Consider the following 20,220-nt stretch of genomic DNA (forward strand, 5'->3'; position numbering starts at 1 on the left):
TGCAGAGACGCTGGCACAGATCTCCACTCTCCTTAGCAAGTACAGGGAGCAAAATGGGGGGGGGGGCACAGTCATTTGGTGCTATTAAACAGCGCAGTGATCATATATTATTCTTCTGTAGTATATGGGCGCTGGGGTTTGAGCTGGTATACTCCCTGTGTGTTCTCTCTAACAGGCTTCTCTGTGGGTCTGTCCCCTATTGCCAGAGTGAGTGTGTGTATGTCGGTATGGTGTGTCGACATGTCTGAGGCTGAGTGCTCCTCCCCGGAGGAGGTTACTGGGGGCGCAGAGAAATATTTGGGAGTGACTGCCGGCACCGCCGACTGCTGATTGGGTGGCCATGTTGAGTACATTGAATGCAAATGTGACTTTATTGTCTAAGATGCTGGATAAATCTGATTCTCAGACACAAACGTGGAGAAAATCCATGGAGGAAGCCTTATCCCAAGTACAGGCCCCCTCAGGGTCACAAAAGCGTTCATTTACCCAAATGGCGGATTCTGATACCGACACGGACTCTTCCAGTGTCGCCTTTAGTGAGGCCAGTTTACATCCAAAAGTGGTTAAGAGTATTCAGTACATGATTGAGGACCCTGCGGATCGTAAGCAGGAAACGACATTAAAGGCCATTTATGTCACTACGGGTGCGCTCCTCAGACCTGCCGTGGCTTCGGCATGGGTTAGTAGTGCTATTGCTAAGTGGGCTGATAATTTGGCATCTGACATGGATACCCTGGATAGGGATAACATTCTTTTGACTCTCGGTTATATCAGGGACGCTGCAGCTTACCTAAAGGATGCGGCAAGGGATATTAACCTCTTGGGATCAAGGGCCAATGCAATGGCAGTCTCGGCCAGGAGAGCGCTGTGGATTCATCAATGGAATGCTGATGCCGACTCCAAGAAAGCTATGGAAGCTCTCCCTTATAAAGGTAGTGTCTTGTTTGGTGTCGGCCTCACTGACCTGGTGTCTACCGCTACAGCGGGTAAGTCATCTTTTCTTCCTTATGTTCCAGCACAACAGAAAAAGGCACCCCTTTATCAGATGCAGTCCTTTCGGCCTAATAAATACAAAAAAGGAAGAGGATCGTCCTTTCTTGCTTCAAAAGGTAGAGGAAGGGGAAAAAGGGCGCCTGCTGGGTCAGGCTCCCAGGACCAAAAGTCCTCCCCGGCCTCTGCCAAGTCCACCGCATGACGCTGGGGCTCCCCTACGGGAGTCCGTGCAGGTGGGAGCGCGTCTCAGACTCTTCAGTCAGGTCTGGTTTCACTCGGGCCTAGATCCTTGGGTGTTAGACATAGTGTCCCAAGAGTACAAGCTGGAGTTTCAGGAGGTGCTCCCCCCACCGATTTTTCAAATCAGCCTTGCCAGTTTCTATCCCAGAAAGGGCAGTAGTGAGTGCTGCGATACAGAAGCTGTGTCAACAGAGTGTCATTGTCCCGGTACCCCCGTCCCAATGGGGAGAAGGGTTTTATTCGAGCCTCTTTGTCGTTCCGAAGCCGGACGGCTCGGTCAGACCGATCCTGAACCTAAAATCCCTCAATCTGTATTTGAAAACTTTAAAGTTCAAGATGGAATCTCTTCGAGCAGTGATCTCCAGTCTAGAAGGGGGGGGGGGGGGGGGATTTTATGGCGTCAGTCGACATAAAAGATGCCTACTTACACGTCCCGATATATCCTCCACATCAAGCTTTCCTGAGATTTGCGGTGCAGGATTATCATTACCAATTTCAGAAGTTGCCGTTTAGGCTTTCCACGGCCCCGAGGGTCTTCACCAAGGTGATGGCGGAAATGATGGTACTCCTACGCAAGCAAGGTGTCACAATTATCCCGTACTTGGACGATCTCCTGATAAAGGCGAGATCGAAGCAGCAGTTGCTAAGAAATGTGGAACTCTCCCTGACGGTTCTGCAACATCATGGTTGGATCCTAAATTTGCCAAAATCTCAGTTGATTCCTACAACTCGGCTGCCTTTCTTGGGCATGATCCTGGACACGGAACTGCAAAGAGTGTTTCTTCCAGCGGAAAAAGCTCTGGAAATCCAATGCATGGTCAAGGAGATTCTGAAACCGGCAAGAGTGTCGATTCATCAATGCACTCGAGTGCCAGGGAAGATGGTTGCAGCTTACAAAGCCATTCCATGCCCGGGTGTTTCAGTGGGACCTGCTGGACAAATGGTCCGGGTCTCACCTGCACATGCACCGGAAAATAAGTCTATCTTCCAGGACCAGAATATCTTTCCGGTGGTGGCTGCAAAGTTCTCACCTTCTAGAGGGACGCAGGTTTGGGATCCAGGATTGGGTCCTGCTGACCACGGATGCAAGTCTCCGCTGCTGGGGAGCAGTCACGCTAGGAAGAAGTTTCCGGGGAAAATGGTGAAGCCAGGAAACTTGTCTCCCCATAAACGTTCTGGAGTTAAGAGCCATTTACAACGGCCTTCTGCAAGCGGAACGCGTGCTTCGAGGTCTACCTGTCCTGATTCAGTCGGACAACATAACTGCGGTAGCGTACGTAAACCGCCAGGGCGGAACAAAGAGCATAGCGGCGATGGCGGAGGCCACAACAGTTCTCCGCTGGGCGGAAAAGCATGTGAGCGCTCTGTCAGCAGTCTTCCTTCCGGGCGTGGACATCTGGGAAGCGGACTTCCTCAGCAGACATGATCTCCATCCAAGAGAGTGGGCTCTTCATTGAGAGGTATTTGCAGACGTGACAAGACATTGGGGAATTCCTCAAATAGACATGATGGTGTCTCGCCTCAACAAGAAGCTTCCGAGGTATTGTTCCAGGTCAAGGGACCCCCAAGCCAGTGCAGTGGACGCCCTGGTAACTCCGTGGGTGTTTCAGTCGGTATATGTGTTCCCTCCACTTCCTCTCATTCCAAAAGTGTTAAGGATCATAAGACGAACAAGGGTTCCGGCAGTACTCGTCGTTCCAGATTGGCCACGGAGGGCCTGGTATCCGGATCTTCAGGAATTGCTCATAGAAGATCCTTGGCCGCTTCCTCTCAGAGAGGACCTGTTACTGCAGGGGCCATGCGTATTTCAGGACTTACCGCGGCTGCGTTTGATGGCGTGGAGCTTGAACGCCAAATCCTAGCTCGAAAGGGTATTCCCGGGGAAGTCATCCCCACTCTCCTTAAGGCAAGAAAAGAGGTCACGAAAAAGCATTATCACCGTATTTGGAGAAAATATGTGTCGTGGTGTGAAGCCAAGAAAGCTCCTGCGGAGGAGTTTCATCTGGGTCGTTTCCTCCATTTTTTGCAGGCAGGCGTGGATGCAGGCCTGAAGTTGGGTTCCATGAAAGTGCAGATTTCGGCTTTATCTATTTTCTTTCAAAAAGAATTGGCCGCCCTTCCTGAAGTTCAGACTTTCGTGAAGGGAGTGCTGCATATCCATCCTCTGTTTGTGCCACCCGTGGCACCATGGGATCTTGACGTGGTGTTACAATTTCTTTTGTCTCACTGGTTTGAACTTTTGCGAAAGGTTGAGTTGAAATTTCTCACTTGGAAAGTGGTCATGCTTTTGGCCTTGGCGTCGGCCAGACGGGTGTCGGAATTGGCGGCTTTGTCTCACAAGAGCCCATATTTGATTTTCCATGTGGATAGAGCGGAATTGAGGACTCGTCAACAATTTCTGCCGAAGGTGGCTTCTTCGTTTCACATAAATCAACCTATTGTGGTGCCTGTGGCTACGGATGCCATGGCGGTGCCAAAATCTCTCGATGTCGTAAGAGCTTTGAAAATTTATGTCGCCAGAACGGCTCTTGTTAGGAAAACGGAGACTCTGTTTGTCCTGTATGCTTCCAACAAGATTGGAAATCATGCTTCCAAGCAGACTATTGCACGCTGGATTTGTAATATGATTCAGCACGCTCATTCTACGGCTGGATTGTCGTTGCCGTAGTCAGTGAAGGCCCATTCTACCTGGAAGGTGTGCTCATCTTGGGCGGCTACCCGAGGGGTCTCGGCACTTCAGCTTTGCAGAGTAGCTACGTGGTCGGGTTCAAACATTTTTGCTAAGTTCTTCAAGTTTGATACCCTGGCTGATGATGACCTCATGTTTGCTCAATCGGTGCTGCAGGGTCGTCCACACTATCCGACCCAGTCTGGAGCTTTGGTATAGACCCCATGGTCCTTTTGGAGTCCCCAGCATCCTCTAGGACGTAAGAGAAAATAGGATTTTAATACCTACCGGTAAAGCCTTTTCTCCTAGTCCAGGGGTGTCAAACTCAAATTCATCGGGGGCCGCATCAGCAGTTTGGTCCCCATCAAAGGGCCGGTTGTATCTGTAGGTCTATCCAAAATTTACCGCTCCACCTGCCTTATATGTGCCCAGCCATCTGCCCCCTTTTAAAGTGCCCAGCCATGTGCCCCCTTTTATAGTGCCCAGCCATGTGCCCCCTTTTATAGTGCACAGGTCCCCATTTTACACATTGCGGCAGGCACAGGTCCCCATTTTACACATTGCGGCAGGCACAGGTCCCCATTTTACACATAGCGGCAGGTACAGGTCCCCATTTTACACATTGTGGCAGGCACAGGTCCCCATTTTACACATTGTGGCAGGCACAGGTCCCCATTTTACACATAGCGGCAGGTACAGGTCCCCATTTTACACATTGTGGCAGGCACAGGTCCCCATTTTACACATTGTGGCAGGCACAGGTCCCCATTTTACACATAGCGGCAGGTACAGGTCCCCATTTTACACATTGTGGCAGGCACAGGTCCCCATTTTACACATTGTGGCAGGCACAGGTCCCCATTTTACACATAGCGGCAGGTACAGGTCCCCATTTTACACATTGTGGCAGGCACAGGTCCCCATTTTACACATTGTGGCAGGCACAGGTCCCCATTTTACACATAGCGGCAGGTACAGGTCCCCATTTTACACATTGTGGCAGGCACAGGTCCCCATTTTACACATTGTGGCAGGCACAGGTCCCCATTTTACACATTGTGGCAGGCACAGGTCCCCATTTTACACATAGCGGCAGGTACAGGTCCCCATTTTACACATTGTGGCAGGCACAGGTCCCCATTTTACACATTGTGGCAGGCACAGGTCCCCATTTTACACATAGCGGCAGGTACAGGTCCCCATTTTACACATTGTGGCAGGCACAGGTCCCCATTTTACACATTGTGGCAGGCACAGGTCCCCATTTTACACATAGCGGCAGGTACAGGTCCCCATTTTACACATTGTGGCAGGCACAGGTCCCCATTTTACACATTGTGGCAGGCACAGGTCCCCATTTTACACATAGCGGCAGGTACAGGTCCCCATTTTACACATTGTGGCAGGCACAGGTCCCCATTTTACACATTGTGGCAGGCACAGGTCCCCATTTTACACATTGCGGCAGGTGGTGGAAGGAGGGAGAGAGAGAGAAAGAGAGGAAGGGAGAGGGGCTGACTTACATTTGCAGCGGTTCTCGCCGCTCTTCAGCCGCCTCTCCCTCCTCGTCTGCGCGGCTCCCTTCTCCCTCCTCCGACGGGGTTTCGTTGAATGACGCGTTTGCGCCGTGACGTCACGACGCAATCGCGTCATTCCGCGAAACCCCGCCCCCCCCCGAGCTGGGCACTCGGGAGAAGGGGGTTTCATGGCGGCGGCACCGCGGGCCATCAGACGAGGTCTGGCGGGCCGGATTTGGCCCGCGGGCCTTGTCTTTGACACCCCTGTCCTAGTCCATAGAGGATTCTGGGCGCCCATCCCAGTGCATACTGTTACTTGCAGTTGTGTTGTTAGTTGTTGTTTTCGGTTACACGAGGGTTGTGTATTGGTTATGTTCAGCTTGTTGCTGTTTTCGTTCATACTGTAATCTGGTATTCCTGCTAATCCAGTTGTACGGTGTGTTTGTGGTGTGAGCTGGTATGTATCTCACCCTTAGTTTAACAAAAATCCTTTTTCTCGAAATGTCAGTCTCCCTGGGCACAGTTCCTATAACTGAGGTCTGGAGGAGAGGCATAGAGGGAGGAGCCAGTTCACACCCATTCAAAGTCTTTTAGTGTGCACATGTCTCCTGCGGATCCCGTCTATACCCCATGGTCCTTTTGGAGTCCCCAGCATCCTCTACAGACTAAGAGAAAAGGATTTACCAGTAGGTATTAAAATCCTATTTTCAATAGGATTTATGGGGGTTATTCCGAGTTGTTCGCTCGCAAGCTGCTTTTAGCAGCTTTGCACACGCTAAGCCGCCGCCTACTGGGAGTGAATCTTAGCATATTAAAATTGCTAACGAAAGATTAGCAGAATTGCGAATAGACACTTCTTAGCAGTTTCTGAGTAGCTCCAGACTTACTCGGCATCTGCGATCAGTTCAGTGCTTGGCGTTTCTGGTTTGACGTCACAAACACACCCAGCATTCGCCCAGACACTCTTCCGTTTCTCCAGCCACTCCTGCGTTTTTCCCAGAAACGGTAGCGTTTTTTCACACACTCCCATAAAACGGCCTGTTTCCGCCCAGAAACACCCACTTCCTGTCAATCACATTACGATCACCAGAACAAAGAAAAAACCTTGTAATGCCGTGAGTAAAATTCCTAACTGCATAGCAAATTTACTTGGCGCAGTCACACTGCGGACATTGCGCATGCGCATTAGCGACTATTCGCTCCGTTGCGACAAAAAAATAACGAGCGAACAACTCGGAATGACCCCCTATGTGGGGAGAATAAGGATTTTTGGATTTATGGGGGGAACAATGTGAATAATTAATGTCGGGAGCAATAGGATTTATGTGGTGAGCAATGTGATTGTTTTTTTCTGTGTAGGCCAATGTATGTGTAGAATTTTTATTACTGTGAGGGCCAATGTGTGTTTTTTATATTTTTCTGTGGGGAACTGATGGTGTGCCTTGGGAATTTTAAAATATTGTTCGGTGTGCCGTGAGTAAAAAAAAGTCCACTGTTTTAAGCAAAATTGGTTTTAACAATGTATATGTTGGGTAGTTTAGGGGTAAGTGGCAGTTTTGCCATGGGTAGATATGTTTTATGGTTATATACGTGGGCTTGATACTATGGTGATTATGGTTTTTACTGAAATGGGCACTTCCATGTTGTATAACGTGCCTGTGGTCACACTTCAGGTTGCCTGTCACTATACACATATGCATACTAAAAAAAATTATTTAAGCAATGTTTTAATCATTTTTTATTGCTATCTCCCGTTTCTATGGCAGGGGGTCCTAGCATGTTTTACACTTATGAACATACATAGGGTATGATACTACAGGTTCTTGTGTGGGGTTTGTCACTTTCCAGTTTATGTTTAAGCACTGTTGGTTGTTTTAGCACTTTATACCATGAGCATAGCGCTCTCTTATTATGTTTTTTTTGCACTGTAACAGTAGTAGATGTCTGAGATTGTGTCTGTGCTAAACCTGCTGTGAGACGACCAGCGGCATGTGTATAAATTAATTCTGTTTATGTTTATCAGCGGCACCATGGCAATGTGACCGGGATCCGCAACGTCATCAGACGACGTCACTTCCGGCGGAAGTGGTCACTCTGGATGAACGGATGTCGGGCTCGGAACGGCGTGGTCATTGGGACCCAGGCATGGGGGCTTTTCTGGGGGTCAGTGCACCTATAAATTGTGTTTGTTTTGCACTGTATGTTTTCCTGAAGAAGGGGTCTAGTACCCCGAAACGTTGATCTTGCACTTTATGCACTAAAGTCACTTTTGGTTTTCAAAGACTCCGAGTGCCACCTCGTTTGTTGCCTTTTATATATATATATATATATATATATATATGAACAAACACACTGGGGTACAGCGCACACAGGTTGTAGAAACTTAAAAAAATCTATTTTTACTTTTTTTAGTCACACTTCTTATACAGATGAAGCCATCCTTATCATGGCTACATCTTGCCATGATCATTGCCTTGTGATCGTGTGCATGTCTGGGACACTAAGGCATCTTAAACGCGCATGCACCCAATTCACATGAATGGGAGTGGAATATGCCGCAGCTCAGCACAGCTAGTTGTGAGCATGCCTAGCCACCCTGAGAGTGCTTGATCAATGTAGATGTAGCCATGATAAGTTTGGCTAGATCTGTATGTGAATGCAGTGGGTTATAAGTTTGTCCAACCTGTGTGCGCTGTACCCAGTGTATTTGTTCATGTACATATAAAAGCCCAATGACTCTATGCAATGTGAGCTGAGCTGTAATTTAAAAAACAAATAAATATATAGTTGTATAATTTGTTTGTACTGTTCTGTGCATTGCACTCCAGTATGCTGTACCTCAGTGCACTTTGTTCACTTTAAGTACACATAAAAGTGGTCTGATTCCATGCAATGTGAGTCTAGCTGTGAGCTAAAAAAGATGAAGAATAAAAATATATTGTTGCATAATTTGTACAGTTTTGTGCATTGTACTCCATCATGCTATACCCAAGTGCACTTTGTTCACTTCACATACATATAAGAGCAGTCTGACTCCATGCGGTGTGAGTCAAGCTGTGGGTTAAAAAAAAAAATTGGTATAATTTGTTCGTACTGTTTTGTGCACTATACCTCAGGTTGCTCTACCTCAGTGTGCTTTGTTCACTTAATGTACATATAAAAGCAGTCTTACTTCACGCAGTGTGAGCTGACCTGCAAGTAAAAATGGAAAAAGAGTAGAAAAAATTGTGGTATATTGTATTTGTACTGTTCTGTGCACTGTACCCCAGTATGCTGTACCCCAGTGTGCTTTGCTCACTTCATGTACATCTAAAAGCAGTCTTACTCCATGTATTGTGAGCTAAACTGTGAGTTATACAATGCATAATGATCAGTTTAGAGAAGAGCAGGGGCAGCAATCAAATACTATCACTGCAGCTGCTGCCACCAGTCATGATGATACTGGTCCTTCAACATCATCTACTAAAGCTGATTCCCAAAGGCATAGAGGATTTAAACAGAAATGCCTGAGGAGAGTTTAAATGTGTCCATGAGTGCTATGTGTGAGCCAGTGATGCGCAGAGAGCTGAGTCAGGAGAGACAGCCTTTCCTGTCATACAGCAAAAAAAATCCACAGCAACACAACAAGCCATGACAATGGGAAAGAAGGGGGAATGTACCTTATTCTAGCACAGTGGAGAATACTTTTTGTCTTGTGCAAGGTGCTGAAACACTTTGAAGCAGCCACATGTGTAGTGTGTTCGGACACTGCTATCTTGAGTCAGGTGATTACCCTAATTAGACTTTTGGAAAATCAGCTTGAGAAAATGAAGATTAAATTAAGCGATTATGGGGGTAATTCAGAGTTGATCGCAGCAGCACATTTGTTAGCAGATGTGCAAAACCATGGGGGTAATTCTGAGTTGATCGCAGCAGCAAGTTTGTTAGCAATTGGGCAAAACCATGGGGGTAATTCCAAGTTGATCGCAGCAGGAAATTTTTTAGCAGTTGGGCAAAACCATGTGCACTGCAGGGGGGACAGATATAACATGTGCAGAGAGAGTTAGATTTGGGTGGGGTGTGATCAATCTGCAATCTAATTTGCAGTGTAAAAATAAAGCAGCCTGTATTTACCCTGCACAGAAACAAAATAACCCACCCAAATCTAACTCTTTCTGCACATGTTATATCTGCCTCCCCTGCAGTGCACATGGTTTTGCCCAATTGCTAACTAAATTCCTGCTGCGATCAACTTGGAATTACCCCCCATGTGCACTGCAGGGGGGGCAGATATAACATTTGCAGAGAGAGTCAGATTTGGGTGGGTTATTTTGTTTCTGTGCAGGGTAAATACTGCCTGCTTTATTTTTACACTGCAATTTAGATTTCAGTTTGAACACACCCCACCCAAATATAACTCTCTGGCCCTCATTCCGAGTTGATCGCTCGCAAGGCGAATTTAGCAGAGTTGCTCAGGCTAAGCCTACGCCTACTGGGAGTGTATCTTAGCTTCTTAAAATTGCGACCGATGTATTCGCAATATTGCGATTACAAACTACTTAGCAGTTTCAGAGTAGCTTCAGACTTACTCGGCATCTGCGATCAGTTCAGTGCTTGTCGTTCCTGGTTTGACGTCATAAACACACCCAGCGTTCGCCCAGACACTCCCCCGTTTCTCCGGCCACTCCTGCGTTTTTTCCGGAAACGGTAGCGTTTTTATCCACACGCCCCGAAAACGCCGTGTTTCCGCCCAGTAACACCCATTTCCTGTCAATCACACTACGATCGCCGGAGCGAAGAAAAAGCCGTGAGTAAAAATACTATCTTCATTGTAAAATTACTTGGCGCAGTCGCAGTGCGATTATTGCGCATGCGTACTAAGCGGAATTTCACTGCGATGCGATGAAAATTACCGAGCGAACGACTCGGAATGAGGGCCTCTCTGCACATGTTACATCTGCCCCCCTGCAGTATGTCAGACTTGAAGATCAAGTCCTTTATTCGCTCCACGAGGATCCAAGGGTTGGCAATATCTTGAAATCAGATCACTATAGTTTGGTGACCGTCCTAGATTTAAGTCGTACATCGTGTCTTTCTTTTTACAGAAGGCTCTAACCATAGTATGGGGAAATGCAGTGGCGTAAATAGAAATGTTTCTCCCCAAGCCAAAAAATCACTGGCGCCCACCCCCCCATAATTGGTTGGGACTGGCAAAGTGAAAAATGTGCGTGCCGGAAAAAGGTGTGTGGCTTCATTAAAATGGGTGTGGCTTTGTTTAAAGGGGCGTTGCGTTGCAGGAAAAGACAACCTTTTACCCCAGTTTTGCAACCTGCAAGCCGAGACATTGGCGACCACAGGAAAAAATAATAATCCTGATTTATGCCCCTTACATTATTTGTCATTATTCCTCCTTATAGTAATGCCCAGTATACATTATGCCACATACTGCAATGGCCCTTAGACATTATGCCACACACTGTAATGCCTGTGACACATTATGCCACACAGCAATGCCCGTTATAAATTATGCCACACACTGCAGTGTCCCTGAGACATAATACCACACACCATAATGCCTGTGACACATTACGCCATGCATCACAATGCCCGTTATACATTATGCTACAAACTACAATGCCCCTGAGATATTATACCACATACAATGCCCGTGATACAGTATACCACACACCATCATGTCTGTGACACATTACGAAACACACTGCAATGCCTGTTATACATTATACCACACACTGCAATGCCCCTAAGACATTATGCCACATACAATGTCCGTGATACAGTATACCACACACCGTCATGTCTGTGACACATTGGGGGTCATTCCGAGTTGTTCGCTCGCAAGCTGCTTTTAGCAGCTTTGCACACGCTAAGCCGCCGCCTACTGGGAGTGAATCTTAGCTTATCAAAATTGCGAACGATAGATTAGCAAAATTGCGAATAGACACTTCTTAGCAGTTTCTGAGTAGCTCTACACTTACTCGGCATCTGCGATCAGTTAAGTGCTTGTCGTTCCTGGTTTGACGTCACAAACACACCCAGCGTTCACCCAGACACTCCTCCGTTTCTCCAGCCACTCCTGCGTTTTTCCCAGAAACGGTAGCGTTTTTTCGCACACACCCATAAAACGGCCTGTTTCCGCCCAGAAACACCCACTTCCTGTCAATCACATTACGATCACCAGAACGAAGAAAAAACCTTGTAATGCCGTGAGTAAAATACCTAACTGCATAGCAAATTTACTTGGCGCAGTCGCACTGCGGGCATTGCGCATGCGCATTAGCGACTAATCGCTCCGTTGCGAGAAAAAAATACAGAGCGAACAACTCGGAATGACCCCCATTATGACACACACCGCAATGTCTGTTATACATTATACCACATACCACAATGTCCGTGATACAGTATGCCACACACCGCAATGCCCGTTATATATTATGCCACACACCGCAATGCCCACTACACATAAAGCCCTACAGTAAGTCTTCTAATTACTTTAAAATTACCTGATCATTGCCAGGGGTTTCATGATCTTGGTTCCATGCATGGTGCCAGGGGGTTTCATGCTCAGGGTGTCATGCTTGTTGCCAGGGGTTTCATGCTCAGGGTATCATGCTCGTTTCCAGGGGTTTCATGCTCAGGGTGTCATGCTCGTTGCCAGGGGTTTCATGCTCAGGGTTTCAGGGAAAAGTTCAAAATGATTTGACTTTCTGCTATCCGTCTCCAGTAATTCTTATGTTCTTTTCCAGTACATGGGGCGTCAGTAACTTTTGCCAGAATTATGCTTAGAGTTCTGTGTTTCAATCTCATTATACATGTTTTTATAGTTTGCAAAGATATCATTACTTCTACTTAGCCTCACACACACTTTGATCTCATTAATCAATGGTTTTCATCTGGGAATTGGCAAGTGCATTATATGTGCCGCGGGCACCGCTGCCCTATCCCCCCGTTGCTGTTGCTGCTGCCCCATGATAGCAGGGTGGCAGGGCTGCAGGGTGTCGCCGACCGCGGCCAGCGCTATGCGCTCCCGCGGGTCCCGGCACTTTCTAGACGCTAGAGGTCAAGTATGACCTCTAGCATGTCTTTTCCATGGCGACGGCCATTTTGGAAGAGACATTTAGCAGATTGACATGCGGACGACTCGTCCGCATGTCAATCTGCTCTGATTCAGTGGCGGCGCCCCCGCAGCCCTGCGCCTCCAAGCCTCCACAGGGGCTGCGGGGGCAGTAGTTACGCCACTGGGGAAATGATAGAAAAGGTACTGTAACTACAAAACTTAATTTATGTTTTAGCATATTCAGCTCATAAACTCCTGAATAAGACATTGCAGTGAATTTATATTCTACAGTATGTAAAAAAGTTTGTGATCCTTGTTGTCTGTTATACTGCATGGTATTGTAGATGCTATGGGGGTCATTCTGACCCATTCGCATGCAGCGGTTTGTCGCTGCAGTGCAAACGGGTCCGTAATGCGCATGCGCGTCATTGCCCGGCGACAGGGGTCGCCGGGTTACAACGCGGATTGTGAAGAAAGCGGTCGCAGCGGCGGCCTGCAAGAAGATTGACAGAAAGAAGGCGTTCCTGGGCGTCACCAGACCATTGGCGGCCGTTTTCGGGAAGTGGTGTAGAAAACGCAGGCGTGGTCAGAAGAACGGAGGACGGATGTCTGACATCAAAGCTGGGATCTGCATCGCTGGAGCCGTCGCACAGGGTAAGTAGGACTAGGGCTAGTCTTCTTTTACACAAAACTTTTTTAGCTTAGCAGGGCTGTGCAAGCGTTTGCATCCTTGCTAAGCTAAAATACACTCCCCCATAGGCAGAGCCGGCCCTAACCAATATGATGCCCTAGGCAAGATTTTGGCTAGTGCCCCCTAGCACCACTGCTGGTTCTGCCTCTGACCTTGCACTTCTTTCCCAGAACCATCACCCCTCAGCCATTGCAGTCCTTATTTTGGTGTTTGTACCCCCTATATTTTAAATAGGAACAGTTCGCACATTTGGTGCACAGCCCAAAAAGGGGTGTGTTTTTGCTGGCAAGGGGCATGGCCACACAATAGTAACCCCAATTCCAAATACGCCACACAGTACTGCACTTTATTCACATTTGATCATGGGATAGTTTCCATAATTCATATTACATCCCACAGTAGTATCACTTTACCTTATAAACGTTACTCCTCACAGTAGAGCCCCTTATTCACATTACATCACACTGAATTGCTCCTTATTCACATTACACTACACCCTATTGCTCTTTATTCACATTAGACGACACAGTAGTGCCCTTTCTATACGCAACACCACATAGAAGAGCACCTTAAACACATAATCCCACACAGTAATGCCCCTAACACATATGAGACACATTATTAATGTCCTTCTAAACATAATGTGCTTACACATTATGACAACCTTTATTAATGCCCTTTTACACATAATGTCCCTTACACATATGCCGCACATTATTAATGCCCTAATACACATAATGACACACATAGTGCCCCCTACACATTTGCTGCACATTGTTAGTGCCCCTATACACATAATGACACATACATTAGTACCCTGTTACACATACAGTATGCCACACATTATTAATGCCCTTATACACATAATGACACACATAGTGCCCCTTATACATATGTTGCACATTATTAATGCATTTTTACATGACACACATAATGCTCCTTACACATATTCTGAACACTACTGCACAACCAAACCACTCACTCACTCACTCACTCACTCACTCACTCACTCACTCACTCACTCACTCACTCACACACAGCACTCACACTGCCACTAACACTGTGACCTCTGCCTCTGCTTGGATACAGATGTGTCCTCATAAATCTTGCCTCAGTGCTAACGTTGGGCACATTTTTTAATGAAAATGCATCTTATTTGCATTGTTATGTGGCTAGGATTCACAAGCAGCTTCTGCTGATTAAAATGATATACAGCATGCCTTTATACTGTGTGAGACTGTGACTGTATCTGCATATGAAATGCTACACACAGAATATAGGCATGCCGCATATCATTTTAATCAGCAGAAGCTGCTGATGCCCCTGGGCATATCAAATGCCCTAGGCAATTGCCTAGTTTGCCTATAGCTATGGCCGGCTCTGCCCATAGGCATGGACTAGTTCAGTGGTTCTCAAACTCGGTCCAGAGTTTGAGAACCTCTGGACTAGTTGATCGCACCAGCAGCATAAAGTTGCTGGCTGCGATCAACTCGGAATGACCACCTATGTTGGAATGCAATACTAAACAATTTAATGCGGCAGCCTTTAATCACTTAAATGACAAATTATTTAAAAAAAAAACGCTCATAAAATGTTGTTTTTTATGAGTGAATTAGTTGTAGAATGTGTATTTCACCTTATTCAAAATGATTTTAGTTAAAAAGTTTCAAACATCGGAACATTGGTCACCAACATCGGAACATTGCTCCCATTAGAAACATTGCATTTGAAAGCCGAGACAGCCACCAGGTACACAGGGGGGTGTTGGGGGGGGGGGGGGGGAGTATCATTTACACTTCCGCAGCGGCTGCTATTGTCTGCAGCTGCTGGGCTGAAGGGGTTCTGCCTCGCTGACCGATCAACAGTGATCGGTAGCATGACACACACTGGGGGAGGGTGCAGGGAGGCAGAGAGACCTTCCAGTTCCCCTGACAGCAGCAGTGAAGGGAAGTTTCATAACTTTCTGTTGCAAACACTCTCTATCTGACTGGTCGCATCCTGTGCGACCAGGTCAGATAAGACACTTGTTGGTATGTTCGCATCTGAAACGGCCATGCCAGGCAAGTGGTTAAAGGTCCCTCTGATCCCTCTGATCTTAAATCCCAAGGGCCTGATTCAGACATAGTAGTGATGTCAGACGCAGTGGTGCCATGTTTTTCATCTGTGCACATGCATCGCAATTTTAGTTGTACAGTGTCACCGTATTTATTTAAATGCACAGTAGCAGAAATGCACAGCCATTCCTGAGTGGTGACTGGAATGTAAACAGGAGGTGGCTAAACAGACTCAGAGATTTTGCATCGGATGGGAGTGTCCCAGACGTTGCGCTGAAAGGGGTTGCATCAAGAGATGTTCAACTGCTCTGAAAGGAATCCATGCTCAGAGAAACAGCACATACCATAGAGCTTCAATGGTGCAACAGATGGTGCATGTAAGGATGTATCTAGCAAAATGTCAGTGTCTGTGCATGCTGTCAGTGGGCATCTCAGTCTCTGCAAATTCAGATATATGGCTATGCACTAAGGATGAGCTTGAATGAGCGTTTAAGGCACAACATCTAGAGCAGAGTGTGCTTAGGCAATCACATGCTTCTTCCCCATGAGATGGCATGCACATACTGCCAAGATTCCTATGGATCATTTTTATCAAATACAGGCTTAACCTTGGTAGTGTACACACAGGTTTTTTTAATTTAATTTTTTTTTTTTGGGGGGGGAACAGTAAGATCATTTAAATTAAGCATTTCTTCATTGTGCTGTCCTTGGGTTTAGAAGAATTCACATAGTGGGGCTGATTCAATTTTGGTCTCTCCAGCCGCCACTAGATGCCCAACAAAGCAGTTCAATTGTTGCTCCATTCGGGCGTGCATGTAGTGGGGGAGACACATTTCAGCTCCCAGCCTCCTAACGTGTGAGCTAAAATAGTGTTTAAGTGCCCCAACCTGTACTTTAGTTGGATATGGGGCATGTGCCCAATGGACGGAAACAATTGAATAGCCCTGGTGGGAGCCCAAAAAAACAAATGAATTTGCTCCATTGAGTCAAAAACATAATTCATGCAGTCATATCTACTTCTTGTGATGTCACAGAAGAAACACTTACCGTTTCCTTGTGTGAATCTATGAACTGCAGGGAAGTCTCCTCTGCCACTGAAACTGTCTGCTTGTTCCACCAACGCTTCCTTTACTGCCTTGTAGCCATACAGGACAACATTAGGCTGCGGTCCTAGGTGAATAGTGAAGACTGGGCCATATATGTTACTCAGCTTCAGGTTTGTTAACATATTGGAAACAAAATGATAAGAGATAAATTATACAAACATTTTTAGAGTTACATAACTGATGATGATACTGTACATGTAATAAATAATTCAAGGCAATAAATGAGGAACATATATTTTTTTATCTTGCACACTTTTATCTTGATTCTAACACATTCCCTCAGTCTCTCCCACTGTCCCCACATAGTTATATTGTTTCACACACCCATACCCACTTACTCTATCATTACATAACACTATTATTAAGAAGCTTATGTCTTGTGTACCTGTGGTCCTGGCCAGTAGATAAATAAATAGACTAATAAGCAGTATCAGTTACCTTTTTTAATGACTTGACCAAGTCCTTGGTATCCAGCTGGTGAAGGTTGCCCAACACAGGTAGAGCTCTTGGGCCAGGAGGAAGCTTACCCTTTCTCTTTTGACGTAATAGGATAACTGACAGAAAGAGCACAACCAGCGCTATTGTCATAGAGCACAACTTTTCCCAGCCTGGAAAATCAACAAATTATAGGACATTTAATAGCAACATTGTTCCATCAGTGACAACTAAGGCAAACTCTTCTCAGAACCTATTGTTACTCCATCTAACTGCCAGGCACATGTACACAGTTTACCTACTGCAAGCCCAGTATTCTGCATGATGCACTGCTCCATCAAGAGCATGTCAGTGGATTGGTATGACGTAGACATACTTTAAGGAGTAATAGGTCATTCCTAATAGAGGGATGGTCATTAAACCAATGTTAACTTGTCTGATCAATAGCTGCTAATATCTAAAGTCATGTATGAATGTGTAAATTATTCTTCCCCTATAGTGCTTGGGTTATGTGCATGAAAGCTCATGTGGTATCAGATGCCAACATGGTGGCATCTGCATGTGGCTAGATTTTGCACTTTCTTATTGAATTAGGGAATCAGATTAGGTGGTTTCTATGCCGAGGACACCACAGAACATGTTTTATTTTAATGTAAAAGTGCTTGAATTTAATGGGCGCTAAGGAGAAGTGAGCAACCAGCAGTCTTATGCTATACCAATGAAATGACTATTGCCCATTCCAGACACACAATTTGAGTACAATTTCTACCAGTGTAATAAAAACATTGAGAAGACTGCCCTTTGCAATTTTGGCCTGGTTCTATATACATTGCATGGAGCCCATTCTGGTAGTGGATCTGTTTATCTTCCATGATCTCCAATAATCACTATGTCCCTTTTCCTCTGGTTCTCTTTCTGCTAATAAACTCATCTCCCCAGCAGTTGTCTTTCTCATGCACTGGCTCCTCTCCTCTATAAAAGAGTGCTGTGGTTTCCTCTAAAAGCATCATGGATGTACTACGGCATCAATCCTCGAGGAGGAATGAGTGGCTCTGCATCTTTTTATTGTAGTCTACGGAATTACCATAAGACCAATGGAATAATTAAACATGATGCCCTGTGCAATGGCTCAGAAGGATTGCCATAAAAATGTTGAATTTCCTGGGATGGTCTATATTTCTTTTTTATATAAAAACATAATGTAATTAATAAAAACCAGCAAACAATACAAATGAAACACAACCCAGCATGTAAGTAAAAAAGCAAAAACAAATAGTAAATCTAATAATGGTAGTCTGGGTAACTTGAAGATCCCATTACACAGTACGTAAACCTTGTTGAACCCAGAATTGTGAACTGGTGGAGCTTGCTAATCAGTAACAATGCCTTGTAAGACTAAACACATTAAAGTCCGTTGTACACAGGAATCTATTTAAATTCATTGTAAACAACTACGTTCAATATATCCTAAACCTTTACATACTATTGCATTAAGATTGCCCATAAGAAGAAATCTCCAATGACTCCTACTGAATAATATGTATCTTTAATTTACTAAATAATAAACACTTAATACATGAAGAAAAAATACTTTATTATTAAGTACCAATATTATCTAATGTACAGTACTTGCCAGTTGAAACAAAATATAAGCCCTCTGCAATGATAACTATTACATTTTTGTACAGTATTTCACTCATTTTTACAGTGCTCAAACATTAAACATAGATGCAGTACATTATAGTCTAAATATTTTTTGATCACTCATTATTAGCATTTACAACAGGGACAGAATAAGGAAGACATAACATGTATGCTCCTGCTTGTGACAACACTCATGTTTGTAAGATATTTTTGTTGTGATCCAACCACAGAACCAAACCATGGCCGAGATTTAATGAAGTCCAAGGTCAGCGGGCACGCGGGTTGCCGGCCAAACTCTGATGTTTTTTAAAGGGGCAATCATTTACAAGACATGGTTTAGCCTTGTAAATGATTGCCCCTTTTAAAAAACATACAATTTCAACCGGCATCCGCACGTCTGCTGATCTCAGACTTCATTACATCCTGCATTAAATCTGATTTTGGAATCCAGTACAAAATAAATTAATAATTCTACCACCCACTTTTTCCACAGTCATACTGTAGTTTTGAGTACCTAACAGACAAATAATAAAATTGTATGTAAAACATATTCTGTAACAACGACAGCAGGTATCAGATGTCATTAAGCTAAAAGCTGAAACCTAATTGGTTGCTATTGGTTAAAAACATATTCTTGATTTTTGCACCATTTTCATAAATAAGATCCAAACTTAGAATACTGTACTGTACTTCTGGTCACTAATAATCCCACTAGTAGTGATGAGCAAAATTCTAACATACTCATGACACAATCTCAGAATGTGACTCTACACTGTATTTACAGTTGACTCTTCACAGAATTTGTACAATAGAGCTTGGAGGTGGACAATCAATCCCTTGGCGTGTGGTTTGATTGGGTTAGCAATTGGAACAATTAAGCCCAACATACAAAACTTCATGAGCAAATGCACCATCTCTACACACCATTATTAACAGAGAACTCTCCTTACCTGTCACCATGATAAGAAACATCTTTAGTCTTTATCTCCAAAGCTGATATGTGGTCTTGGTCTGATTAAAGGGTGTTTCAGTTGTAGGAGTTCATTCAGAGAAATTTACAGGTGTTAGCAAGTTTCATCACCAATTGCAGAGACCAACCAGTACTTTATGTAATGGTATCTGCATGAGACAATGTCTCATGGAAGATGTAATATCAGATCTGCACCTGTTTTGGACTTTATCCAAGTTCATGTATCGTTCCACTTAATCTTATTTCACAGCTTAGTGGGAACATGAGAGTTACCTTATGTAAGTTGTCTAAACAATACTGATCTCACTATTGGAACCTAGAGAGTAATATGTGTGTATTAGTTCTTGAGCTTATAAGAAAGGTACTAATATTATGCAACATCATTCAAGCAAACAATCTCCCAATCCAAAGGAACAAACCCCAAGAGATTCATGAATTGAAAATGTATGATTTCTAATTGATCATGGTTTGCTTCATTTCAAGTATGTAAATATGTCACTCTTAGGGGAACATTTACTAAGCAGTGATAAGAGCGGAAAAGTGAGCCAGTGGAGAATTTCCGCATCAACCAATCAGCAGCTCTGTATCATTTTATAGTATGCAAATTATAGATGTTACTTCAGTGCTGATTGGTTGCCATGGGCAACTTCTCCACTGGCTCACTTCTCCGCTCTTATCACTGCTTAGTAAATGTACCCCTTAATCAGAAAATTTATTTGCATGTGGGTAAAGGATTGACTAAAACAACTGCCATGTTAATGGCTTTGCCCAGAATTCTAAGGGTAGATTTACTAAAATGCCTATGATTGAAAAGTGGAGGTGTTACCCATAGCAACCAACCAGATTCT

General features: G+C 44.9%; 1 protein-coding gene across 2 annotated transcripts in view; it reads right to left on the reverse strand.

Annotated features, from left to right (window-relative positions):
* Positions 1-19,374, reverse strand: part of LOC134949260 (cytochrome P450 2G1-like) — a 92,622-nt gene extending 73,248 nt beyond the window's left edge. Inside the window, exons 1-3 of one of the 2 annotated variants that reach the window (XM_063937747.1) lie at positions 19,353-19,374; positions 16,762-16,931; positions 16,265-16,427 (exon numbers count right to left, since the gene is read on the reverse strand). In XM_063937747.1, coding sequence (XP_063793817.1) covers positions 16,265-16,427; positions 16,762-16,931; positions 19,353-19,374 — 355 coding nt within the window. Of the gene's footprint in view, positions 1-16,264; positions 16,428-16,761; positions 16,932-19,352 lie in introns of those variants that run through there. The other variant, XM_063937748.1, reaches the window with a different exon arrangement.
* Positions 19,375-20,220: the final 846 nt, after the last annotated feature.

Source organism: Pseudophryne corroboree, chromosome 8 (genome assembly GCF_028390025.1).
Source record: "Pseudophryne corroboree isolate aPseCor3 chromosome 8, aPseCor3.hap2, whole genome shotgun sequence".
Classification (NCBI taxonomy): Eukaryota; Metazoa; Chordata; class Amphibia; order Anura; family Myobatrachidae; genus Pseudophryne; species Pseudophryne corroboree.